Consider the following 13,287-nt stretch of genomic DNA (forward strand, 5'->3'; position numbering starts at 1 on the left):
AGTATAAGGATAAAATGTAGGTATAAGACAGCAGTGCAAGAAGCCTACAGGCCCAAACCTGTAAGAAATGACCTTAAGCATTTAGCATAAGATAGGCTTATTAAGTGCTAGCATTGGTAAGTTGATCAACAGTGTCCCTAAATCATAAGATGGTATAAGATATAATTTTTGCAATAAACAATTCTGCTGAAATTCTGCACAAATTGCTGACAGATAACTTCAAAACATCAGTGGATGCTCATTTGGGTATTTTAGGATAGGAACACTGACGCTTAACCACAGGATTGCTCTGGTAACTGACTGACGTGTGCGTGTATATATCTCTCTATCTACCTACCTACCTACCTTCATTTTTGGTTTTTATTTTATTTAATTTTTCCCAGGAATTTATATTGGTGTTTATTACTACAACCACCAAAACAGGTGAAAGTCAGTGAAAAAAAACACAATTTTTCTGGGTAAATATCGAGGTTTATTTTGGTGGACAGAAGGACGGGGGAAGAAGTAATCAGTAGATTAATGCTTTGATGAATGAAATTCAATATGGTTTGCTGCAGAACTAAAGCAGAACTCAAAACACGACATTTCTGAGTTTAAGAAAACAATACCTCTCTAATCCCCCCCAAATTTTTTTCATTTGAATCAACAGTTTACTGTTGTAGACTTAGAACTATTAGCCTATAAATATTTACATTTAATAATTAGGCCACACCATTTGCAGCGCATACCCTCAACTTCATCCTTTTCTCCTGTTTTTGTTTTTTTTAAACTTTTGAATACTTCCTTGCGTTCTGAAATGTATTCTGATACATATTTTTGTTTTCTTCCCATTTTAGTGCATCAGATCTTTAAACCGTTATCTGCTAACAACTTGAAATGTGTACATGGTAGGCGTGAAATTCATCAGTACGTTCAAATGTGTACACACTTCAGAGCTTGCATGTGTGCCTGTTTATTGTATTTTCTAGACTAATATATAGCCTTACTTCAACAGGCAGTTTGCATATATACACATACTAATGTATTATTGTAATACATATGTCATGCAATGTATTATATTTTCTTAATAAAACAAGTTATTTTTTATATATTTGAATGATAAAAAATAGGGTGAAAATCAGAAAAAATACTTTTTGTAAAATCCAGGATTTTTTCAGTGAAAATCGGTTTAAATTGAAAACGTAGGGATTTACGCACATCCCATTACACTTCAGATAGATAATTAGTATAAGAATATAGAATAAGGAGACACCAACATTATTAGGGTGAGGAAGTTAGTTACAGGCAAAGGAGGCCAAACATTTATGAATATTCATGGCAGCCATAGCAAAGCTAACCATAGCCTAAACCATTGAGACCCTGACCAATCGTTTAGCATGGCCGAGACAGAATGGGATCCTCATCGATGACCACCTGTCTCCCTTCCCTTAGGTCTTTGCAAGGATTGTGTGAGTATGCATATGAAATGACATGGGATGTAAAGTTAATATTGCATTACTGTTGCATTCTTGTTTGGATCACAACATTTGTGTTTAATAACCTTGTTAATAAAACTATTGAAAGCTCAGAACTTTTTTCTTCAGTATGACTGTTGCAAACATGCACATGGGTGCTTCCAATTTAACCATAATTCTAACAATTGTTGGCCTCCTCTTGGAACTGGAACCTGGTCAAACCTCAGAATGTTAATTTGCTAAACTGGGAATTCTTAAATAAAAATACAAAATGAACAGATCAGGCAACAAATGCCGCCTATTACTAAGATGGTCTTATAATGGGAACGTTGGGCTATATTTTCAACTACTTAAAACTATACAAAACTAATTGTTCAGGTTGAATTTTCTCATGCTGGGTGTCTGCCTCAGGCTGAATTTTCTGGGAAAAATTCAACCAAAACAGTTCACTTGTTTCCAGGAATAAGGTCTGAGGAAAATATATTATTCTGCCCATGCTAAAAAATTGTGCCAACCTTTTTTGAGACGTTCTAGCGTCCCCATGCTTTGGAGTAGGTACTAGATATTTGTCAGTGGGGTGCACTTTGCATCTGAGATGTGCCTTTCACCATCCTTGTGAAAATCTCCCCAAATCAGGCAAGTGATAACCCTTTGAAAAAAATCTGCAGTTCGCACATGCTCATTAGACACTAGCTAGAGCTTCATTTCTGAATTTCCCAAAGATAGCTGCATAGATTTTGTCTGCATGGAACTGCTTTCCCTGCAATTGGAGCTCTGTGTTCTTGTGTGCTGGGGCTAGGCATCAGCCCTGAAAGCAGGGTAACTGTCTTGCATGTGCTCTCAATGCCTCCCCTGCTGAACCAAGTGTGGAGTGTGGAGAAGAAAGGCAGTGTGGAGAAGAAAGCTACCTGATCTGAATGCAGAACAGATAAGAACTGGATCTAGGGGGAAGGGAGTAGAGTGAGACAAGGAGCCTGGGAGATGGGAGAACTGAACTGGCTGGGTAAAGAAACTGGGACAAAGAACCTGGTAGTCCAGGGGACAGGGTATGTGGGTGAGTGACTGGAGGCCAGGGGAAGAGATTCAAATCAAATGACAAGCCATGGGAATCGGGGGGAAAAGAAGAAATGCCTGGGAGCTAATGGGGGAGACTGGAATTGAGATACCAGAAGAGGAGACTAGGACTGACTGGGCAAGGAGATTGGATGTGGAGACTGAGGCGTGGAGACTGGGAGTGACTAGGTGAGGAGAATAGGGCTGAAACAAGGAATCAGGGATAGGGAAGAGACGGGACAGCGTAGAAGGGATCAAGTTTGAGGGGAACATACAGAAGAGTCTGTGTGCACGAGAGTACGCAACCCTTCAAAGCCTGTAACGGAATACGAGATTCTCAAGTTTTTGTTATTCCTCATCAGCACATATCTATGAAACACACTGGCAAACGGTCACATTCCCATCTAGATGCTGGTCCACAGAGAGGATGACAACCTACTACTGCTATGAGTTACTCACTCCCTTAGCTCATGTAGCAGAGGTTTTGCAGTGGGTGTAAAGCTTCAATATGGGGGCATCAGTATGATTCCACATGATGGAATTTATTTTTTCCAGTATGCGTTCTCCAAAAGCAAAGAAATTGCATGCACACGCACACAAACACACAAACTATGTTAAAAGAACATAAAGGTTACTAAGTTAAGAAATGCCAGATTTAAAGGTTCCCCAACTTCCTGGAAGTCCAAATCAGACCTTAGAGGCACATGGAATGCGTTAACAGTGAATGGCACTGGATACAGGACAGCTCTTGTCAAAGAACTCATCTGCTACAAGATTGTAATCACCAGCATCAAAAGCATCACCTGTCACAAAATCAAGCTACTGTGGAAGGAGCAACCTGCCTCCCCTCCGGTGGTCCACATTGAACTCAAGGTGTGGCACTTGTTATTAAACAAATTCTAGCACAGACTTTAACCACATGGCACATCATATCTCAATGCTTGGCTCTGACATCATTATGGACACTTATCTGTTGTTGTGCCCTACACACCAACAGAAGATGCATCACCTATGAAAAATGACGCATTCTACCAACAGCTAGCAGCAAAAATCCAGCTCTGCCACATGACTAGCACTCAGAAATTTTGATGCCGGGACTGGGGGCAATCTAACTGGGTATGAAACTGTGAGAGGATCCTTCAGTTTGGATTTCCCAAATGGTATCATCACCCAGCTTTTTGGCGTTTTATGCCACTGAGAGCTTTGCAGTTATGGACTCCTAGTGCAGGCATCTTAAAAACCATCACTAGGCATACCATGAGAGAAACTGACCACACCCTCATCAGAAATTGCTCCATAATGAAATTTCACTGAGTCCAGTGGTGCTAGAACACCACAAACCTCAAATCATAGACTAGTTGTTGCTGTGCTCTCACTGCATTTTCCAACTCCTTGCAAGCCAGATGTCCAACAGTACAACGTCTAGTGTCTATCTGAAGATTCTGTTGAAGCTGTGAAATCCACACAGGCTGTCACTGATCACATATGTAACCTCGATACCCTCTCAGAAGATGTGGAGATCGCCTGGAGTATCGCATCCGTCCACAGACACAATCAGCTTCAGACGGTTCACAAGAAACCTTGGATTTCTGAAGAGGCCTTTGATATATTATCAAAAAAGGCAGAAGAAGAGGCAAGCAGGGAAATGTCCAAGAATGTAAAATGACTGAAAGGCATTTTCTGGGCTACTGAAAAACATGACCATGACATCTACAACTCCCTGGCTGAGGAATCAGATGATGGCCTAAAGTACAACAACCTGCATCCTGCCTACATAGCCATCACACACTTGGCTGGCGGCCATAAACAGCCTTCTAAAATCCCCATCACAAAGTCAGATGGCTCTCCTTCTGAGCCATCCTTTGAACCCTTGATCTGCTGATGACTGCCAAGAGCTACACAACCTGGCAAACCACATAGCTGCAGACCTGGAGACAAACACTGATCTTCTGTTAATCAGGAAGAAAGAAAGGCCATCCCAAAATTACAGAATGGATATGCTGCTGGACCTGATGGTATTCCACCTGGGCTGCTCAAAGGTGCCTTGGAACCAGTGAGCATCAACCTGCATAAATTGTTATTAAAAGCATGTGCATCAGGCAAAGTACCAACAGAATGGAAAGAGAGCATCATATTGTCCCTGTGCAAGGGAAAAAGATCTCGCAGAGCGCGGCAACTACAGGCCGATCTCATGGTTATCAGTCCCGGGAAAGGTTTTCACTTGTTCCGTTTAGTAGGATGCAGCTGCTCCTTAACAGACATCGTCATCCACAGCAATCAGGTTTCACTGTTGGGCAGTCAACAATAGATATGGTCCTTACCCTCTGGCTGAGCTGCACTGAAAATTTAACTGTCTGTTTCATGTGGCATATAATCGATATCAAAGCAACTTCTGATTTGGTCAATAGGTCAGCACTTTGGCTCACATTGAAAAGAATTGGCATTTCAGATGTTTGCGGATGATATCAAGATGGGAGGGATTGCAAGTGCTTTGGGGGACAGGATTAAAATTCAAAATGATCTGGATAAACTGGAGAAACGGTCTGAAGTAAATAGGATGACATTCAATAAGAACAAATGCAAAGTGCTCCACTTAGGAAGGAACAATCAGTTGCACACATACAAAATGGGAAACAGTTGCCTGTGAAGGAGTACTGCAGAAAGGGATCTGCGGGTCAGAGTGGCTCAAAAGCTAAATATGAGTTAATAGTGTAACACTGCTGCAAAAAAAGCAAACATTCTGGGATATATTAGCAGGTTTGTTGTAAGCAAGACACGAAGTAATTCTTCTGCTCTACTTTACACTGATTAGGCCTCAATTGGAGTACTGTGTCCAGTTCTGGGCACATATTTCAGGAAAGATATGGAAAAACTGGAGAAAGTCCAGAGAACAGCAACAAAAATGATTAAAGGACTAGAAAAACATGACCTTTTAGGGAAGATTGAAAAAACTGGGATTTTTAGTTTGGAGAAGAGAAGACTGAGAGGGGACATGATAACAGTTTTTAAGTACATAAAAGGTTTTTACAAGGAGGAGGCAGAAAAATTGTTCTCCTTAACTTCTGAGGATAGTATAAGCAATGGGCTTAAATTGAAAAAAATGCGGTTTAGGTTGGACATTAGGAAAAACTTCCTAACTGTCAGAGAGGGTAAGCACTGGAATAAATTGCCTAGGGAGGTTGTGGAATCTCCATCATCGGAAATTTTTAAGAACAGGTTAGACAAACATCTGTCAGGAATGGTCTAGATATTTAGTCCTGTCATGAGCATAGGGGACTGGACTAGATGACCTCTAGATGACCTGAGGTCCCTTCCAGTCCTATGATTAGAGTCCCACAAAATTCACAGTCCATTCTGGTCAATTTCATGGCTATAAAATTTGAAAATTAGTTAATTTCACATTTTCAGATGTTTACAGCTGAAATTTCAGGGTATTCTAACTGTGGGTGGGTCACAAACCTGTTGCGTGGGGGGGGTTGTGGGATTACCACCTTCACTTCTGTGCTGCCTTCAGAGCTTGGCTCTGAAGGTGGCAGCCACTGAGCTTCCTGCAGACACAGCAGGTTCCTGGAGGTGGGTCTGATCTCCTCCCAAGAGTGGATGTGCAGGCAAGAATAAGTCCTGTCCCTCCCCAGTCCAGCCAGTACTAGCAGTTAGGAGTCCCTGGCTGAGGTGCTTCCAGCAGCATGGGGAAGATCAGATTTCAAGAGGAGGGCTTATTTCATGATCTGTGACACATTATTCATTACTGTGAAATTGGTAGGGCCCTACCTATGATTCTGTTCTGCTAAATTTGGAAGCGATCCTCACATTGATAGTGTGTGCATTGATTCACTGCTTTTATCACGTTTCTACACAACCTTAGGTGTACAGCACAGATATACTCTCTCCCCAGCACTATTCTGTTGAGCTAGCCACTGGATATTAGGATTTGCTGCTCCACAATTCAGAATCAAGGTTGGTCAAAAAGTGTTCATTGACCAAGAATATGTTGAAGACACTGCCTTACTTGTATACATGTCAGAGAATTTTCAGCCCTGCCCTTCAGGGTCTCCAAGACACCACCTGCAATATGGGGGTTAAATGTCTCATGGCAGAAGAAACTTGGAGCTGAATCACCAAAATCCATGGTGCAGATGGAGTCTAGTATCACGAAGAGCATTGACAAACTCATCTACATAGGCTGCAAAGTTCAAACTGGGCATTCGTTGACAAATAAGTCTTGCCACCTCTACCATGAAGTCCATGTTTTGCTTATGGATGCAAAAATGTCTGTGCTGAGACAAAGCTCAGACTCTATCAAACCGATGTAATATCTGTATTACTCTATGGGTCAGAAATCTGGACGCTCTTAAGGGCAGACTAGGAGTGGTTGGGGCATTCCATCTGTGCTCTCAGCACCAAATCCTGAGCATAAAGTGGTTTGAATTTGGGCTGTCAATCGCAGAATGATATAGCCTTCCTTCAATCACTCATATTAAAAAGCAGTGTTGCACACTCTTTGTCCATGTCATCAGGATGGACAAAAACACCCCAGCATACCATGCTATCAAACTCTCCACTGATGGGCAAAGGAGTTCACACCCTGACCTGACGCCGTCAGTGCAGTTGTCCCAGAGATTTGCAAGATTGAGTCAGACCTGGGAACTTCACTATATGCTGCCCGGTGCAACGCTACCATCCCTGGTCACTCTGGCTGGCTCAACGGTCCTCAGAAGACATGTATGCTTGATGATGTGCAACCTTTAATTCTAGCATTTCCTAACTTCTGAGTTCCCTAAATTCTGCCTGCCTTTGCAACCTTAATGTTCTTTTAACATAGTGTGTGTTATATATTAAAATTTTCAAAAGCCCTTAGATGGTTTAGGGGCTAAGTCCCATTATGAGCCAATAGGACTTAGTCACTTCTGAAAACTTTACTCAATCTTAACTGCTATTGTATTAAAACAATGAAAATAATTACAAACAAAACATAATCCACATTTTGTTAGAACCTGTAGTAAAATGATAAGAAATTTCACACTTCATACTTTATTCTTAAACTGCCCCAATGACCCTAGGCACTCTGGCATACACAGTACAATCCGTCACTGTTCCAAGAACTCAGTCATCTAACACAGCAAGGAAGTTAATGATCATGTTTAAGACTTTGCCTGGCATTTCCTTGATTGGTGGGATTAAATCAAGCTCTTCTTTTAGGCACAGTTTTGTTGTATTCATATTATTAGACGGTTTGATTCAGCTCAGATCAAGCGTTTCTTTGTAACATGAGAGTGAGAGACTTTCTAAATGCATTTTGATTTCTCTTATATATTGAGAACACAAGCTATGTTGTGGAGTGCATAGGTAGATTCATAGTATTTGCTGAATCTAACTACATCCATATCATTCTAGGCTTATGACGTTAACTGAACACAATGAGGCGCTAACATGTGCCATTTAAAATAAGGAGTGATCCTGGTGATTCAACAGATTGAAATCTCTAGGAATGGCATTTTAACATAAGAATTGTCCAAGTTCAGTAGAATAGATAGATATCATCATACTGGAACCAGCCAATGGTCCATCTAGTTTAGAATCCTGTTTCTGAAGAGAGCATCAACCTCAAGAATGGATAGAGCTGAACGGATAATGTTTATTTCTGTGGGAGCAGCGAGTACACAAAAATACTGCTACTGCTAAATGTTTCAGTGCTGGGTGGTAAGTAGGTGCTGCAATTCCAATGCCCCAGCTTTTAGGATGTGATTAAGTGTTCAATGCTGCAGCCATGAAATAGTTTCTGATACAAACAGCAAAAGGTTCTAAAATAGCTATGTGCAATCAAGGGCTCAAAACAGCTTAGAAGTCAGAACAACTTCCTTCCCTCCCCCCGCACTGTAAATGAAAAAAGGTCTGCAGTCACAAGAGAGTAAGTCTGGAATGTCAAGGTTGAGAGTACAAAATATAGAAAGCAGGCATATTGGCTCTAAAATATTGAAAGCTTAACTATACTGTTTGCATGTTTTCACATCATGTAAGATTTTGGTACAGTAACTGATGAGTAATACCTATTGGTATCTTCATAGATTATAAGTTGTACTGGTGTTAAGTTCTTCTATAAAAATGAAGAGCCCGATTCTGCCACCCTTCCTCACAGAGTAATACCTATTCAGGCAAGTACATACTACTCAATGTGAGCAAGGATGACTGGGACCCCAAGTTAGCTCAAGACTGGCACTGTGTGCGTGTATTTATGATATGCAATGAAATGAAGCCAAGAAGGGAACAAAGTCACCTTGGCATCACAACGTTCTGAAAACGTACGGTCTTAAAAAGCCCATGACATCTACCTCAAATATTTGCTCAAAATTCTGGAATTCCTGAAATCTTGTCTGAAATCCTTCAGCAAGTGCACCACCTGCAAAGCATAATATAGATTTAAGGTAGATCATAAAATCTCATAGTAAGTTACTGTATTTTAACTCCTAAACTAAACTCAGACATTTTATATACACATGAAGGGGATGTAGGGTTCAATACATACCACTCTCTGGCATCCCTTGGGCCTTCTGCTTTCTAGCACTAAGAACTTCCTTGGCTGAAACAAAAAAGATGCGGTTCTGTGCTTCTGAGAGATCAACGACTTTGAGCTCATCGACTAGGAAGGTCAGACAGCGCTCCATGTGCTGCCTGCGCACCTGTAAGACGAGGTAGAAAAGGGGATTAAAAAAGCCAGTCAAATTGCAAACAAACATTTATGAGAAAGAGAAATCAAAACCTTAGAGCAATAAATAATCCCACTGATCCCAGAAGCCCTGAAAAACCCTCATGTAATAAGATTCCCTCTAGTTCTAAAGAGGCAGCAACTGCTCCTAATTAGCCATTTTGAATTTCCGCACCTGCCAAGAAGAATTTTTTGAGTACTCAACCAAAAGCTGATGCTCTCAGAGGTACTGAAATAACAATTGCTTTATTACCCAAAAACAGAGTATGATATATTGCATGTCAGTTACGTGTGGAAATGAGGATTTAAAAAAAATAAAATAAAATAAAAATCTCGAAAGTTATTTTAAAAAGCCATCACAGAATGAAGGTTTTAGTTTGGTAATTACGTTTGAAGCAGGTGGTAAAATGCTTTTGCATTCTGATCACATATCCTCCCTCAATTTTTCTTTACAACACTGAACACGCTCCATCTCCTGATTTGTTTTATGCATTATAATGTGCCTATTCCCATAGAATCTAGACACATAAGCACACATTTACATGTTTGGCAATATTTTCGCCTATAGTTTAAACAAGCCATTGTTTCTGCTATAGTTATCTGACATTTGTTATTACCAAAGGATGAAAAAGTAACTCACATCTTCCATATATTCAGGCTCTGATGCAGATGCATCCCAGCGATTATTCAGGATGAAGATGTTTGGCTTGGAAAGTCGTTCATTTACTTTGTGAAAAAAGTGCTTTTCCTAAGAATTGAGGAAAGAAAAAACAAAAACAAAGAATAATGCCATCTTTTGAAGATGATAGATTCTGGATTATCAATTTGTTACTTTCTTGATTTAAATTACAGCTGTTAAAAAAAATACTTTGACGCTTTCTGCTTCCTTAAAATTTAGCATTTTATATTTGTCCAAAAATCATGAATTATATTCATATTATACCAACAATAAAATCTAATCCAAGAGTTTCACAAGCTATAAAGAGGGGCACTAATTCTTCTCTGAAAAACAGACATAAGGTAAAACTACTTCAGAATTTAAAAAGGTAATGTCTTCCTTATTTGAATGTCCTTTTACTCTTGCACATCCAGAACCACTGTTCATATCAAACTATATTATCCAGTGGAATACAAGTAAGCAACATTCTGTTCAGGGGGCATGATGAACCACTGAAAACTTGACTTGAACCTCCTGAATAACTGCTGAATTTTCTATGGGAAACTGAATAATATGTGCACATGCTTGCAAACATCTTCAAGTTATCTTGCAAGCCCCTGCTACTTTTCAACAGTCATAATGAAATAATCAGAACAGAGTGACCATCAGTTAGCACAGCTGAAGAGTGAAAGATCACCTGGCCATCTTCAGTGTCTCTTCAGTGTCTTAAACAGAACACCGACTACACTATTAAGCCATGTCTACACTATGGGTGCTACAGCAGCACATCTATGGCCCAGTAGTTATGTGACTATGTAGTGCCATAGTGTAAATGCTTCCTACAGTGATAGAAAGAATTCTCCATCTCTATATGAACTCCACCCTCTTGAGCGATGGTAGCTTGTTTGACAGAAGCATTCCTCTGTTGTCCTCGCTGCATCTACACTGGGTGTTAGGCTGACGTAGCTACAGTGCTTCTAAGCACCGTAGCTATGCCAACCTAGCCCCAGTGTAGACCAGGCCTTAGATGAAACATTTGAAATACTTAAATTGCTATGATCCAATAAGAAATTGTAAATCTGCAAATAAGGCACTATTCCAACAATAAGAACTCCTTCCAACAGAACCCAGTGGCCTTCGATTTCATAGAATCAAAGAAGATATGGGTTGGAAGAGACCTCAGGAGGTCATCTAGTCCAACCCCCTGCTCAAAGCAGGACTAACCCCAACTAAATCATCCCAGCCAGGGCTTTGTCAAGCCAGGCCTTAAAAACCTATAAGGTTGGAGATTCCACAACCTCCCTAGGTAACCCATTCCAGTGCTTCACCACCCTCTTAGTGAAATAGTGTTTCCTAATATCCAACCTCGACCTCCCTCATTGAAACTTGAGACCATTGCTTCTTGTACTGTCATCTGCCACCACTGAACAGCCTAGCTCCCAACTTCTTTGGAACCCCACTTCAGGTAGTTGAAGGCTGCTATCAAATCCCCCCCCACTGTTCTCTTCTGCAGACTAAATAACCCCAGGTCCCTCAGCCTCTCCTCATAAGTCATGTGCCCCAGCCCCCTAATCATTTTCACTACCCACCGCTAGACTCTCTCCAATTTGTCCACATCCTTTCTGTAGTGGGGAGCCCAAAACTGGATGCAATAATCCAGATGTGGCCTCAACAGTACCAAATAGAGGCGAATAATCACTTCCATCGATCTGCTGGCAATGCTCCTACTAACGCAGCCCATTATGCTTGTTAGCCTTCTTGGCAACAAGGGCACACTGTTAACTTATATCGAGCTTCTCATCCATTGTAATCCCCAGGTCATTTTCTGCAGAACTGCCGCTTAGCCCGTCAGTCCCCAGCCAGTAGCAGTGCATGGGATTCTTCCATCCGAACTGCAGGACTCTGCACTTGTCCTTGTTGAACCTCATCAGATTTCTTTTGGCCCAATCCTCCAATTTGTTTAAATCACCCTACCCTCCAGTGTATCTACCTTTCCTCACAGTTTAGTGTCATCCGTGAACTTGTTGAGGGTGCATGCCATCCCATCATCCAGATCATTAATGAAGATGCTGAACAAAACTGGCCCCAGGACCAACGCCGGGAGCACTCCGCTTGATACCGGTTGCCAACTAGACATTGAGCTGTTGATCACTACCCATTGAGCCCGATGATCTAGCCAGCTTTCTATCCACCTTACAGTTCATTCATCCAATCCATACTTCTTTAACTTGCTGTCAAGAATACTGTGGGAGACCGTACAAAAAGCTTTGCTAAAGTCAAGATATATCATGTCCACCACTTTCCCCACATCCACAGAGCCAGTTATCTCAACACAGAAAGCAATCAGGTTGATCAGGCATGACTGGCCCTTGGTGAATCCATGTTGATTGTTCCTGATCACCTTCTTCTCCTCGAAGTGCTTCAAAATGGATTCCTTGAAGACCTGGCTCCATGATTTTCCCAGGGACTGAGATGAGGCTGACCGGTCTGTAGTTCCCCAGATCCTCCTCCTTCACTTTTTTAAAGATGGACACTACGTTTGCCTTTTTCCAATTGTCCGGAACCTCTCCCAATCCTCATGAGTTTTCAAAGATAAAGGCCAATGGCTCTGCAATCACATCAGCTAACTCCCTCAGCACTCTTGGATGCATTAGCTCCAGCCCCATGGACTTATGCATGTCTAGCTTTTCTAAATAGTCCTTAACCTGTTCATTCACCACTGAGGGCTGCTCACCTGCTCCCCAGGTGCTGTGCTGACCAGCGCAGCAGTCTGGGAGCTGACTTTGTCTGTGAAGACCAAGGCAAAAAAAGCATTTAGTACTTCAGCTTTTTCCACATGATGTCACTAGGTTGCCTCCCCCATTCAGTAAGGCTCCTCCCTTAGGAGGGAGCTATACCAAAAAAAGTTTTGTGGTCCCTCCATTGGTTTTTCAGCAGGCCACTAAACAAAACTATTCCTCCACGTACTATAATTGTATCAAGTGAAGATAATGCACACACAAGGACAGGAATATTATGTAACTGCATTCTCCATTTGAACAGGAGGGGTGTGCAAGTGGGGGGCAAAAAAAGTCAGCAATTGCCACACTTGGTGAGGCAAGATATTTGCACGCATTAGAACAATTAAAATTCATTTAACAAAGTCTTTCATCTCATTGCACCTGCCACGCTAACAAAAATGTAAACAGGATAGGAAGTTTTATTCCTAAAGAAAATGGGATATAAACCAAGATTTTATGAAAACTCTGTATTGGGATAAAAATATCTAGATCACTACTAAAAATATTTTGTTTAAAAAAAAAAAATCGCCTCTTCCAACTGAAATAAGCTTCCACTGCAAATTATCTTCAGATCCCATTACATATGTGCTACACTCATTAATAATGAGGAATTATGAGTATGGTAACTCAAAGATCACA

At 41.1% G+C, this 13,287-nt stretch overlaps 1 protein-coding gene across 8 annotated transcripts in view; it reads right to left on the reverse strand.

Annotated features, from left to right (window-relative positions):
- Nucleotides 1-13,287, reverse strand: part of MFN1 (mitofusin 1) — a 61,355-nt gene that overhangs the window by 25,774 nt on the left and 22,294 nt on the right. For all 8 annotated transcript variants that reach the window (XM_048862992.2, XM_048862991.2, XM_048862987.2 and 5 more), the window contains 3 exons: nucleotides 9,851-9,958; nucleotides 9,031-9,184; nucleotides 8,837-8,904 (listed from right to left, as the gene is read on the reverse strand). In XM_048862992.2, coding sequence (XP_048718949.2) covers nucleotides 8,837-8,904; nucleotides 9,031-9,184; nucleotides 9,851-9,958 — 330 coding nt within the window. The remainder of the gene's footprint in view (nucleotides 1-8,836; nucleotides 8,905-9,030; nucleotides 9,185-9,850; nucleotides 9,959-13,287) is intronic.

This window comes from Caretta caretta, chromosome 9, assembly GCF_965140235.1.
Source record: "Caretta caretta isolate rCarCar2 chromosome 9, rCarCar1.hap1, whole genome shotgun sequence".
NCBI lineage: Eukaryota > Metazoa > Chordata > Testudines > Cheloniidae > Caretta > Caretta caretta.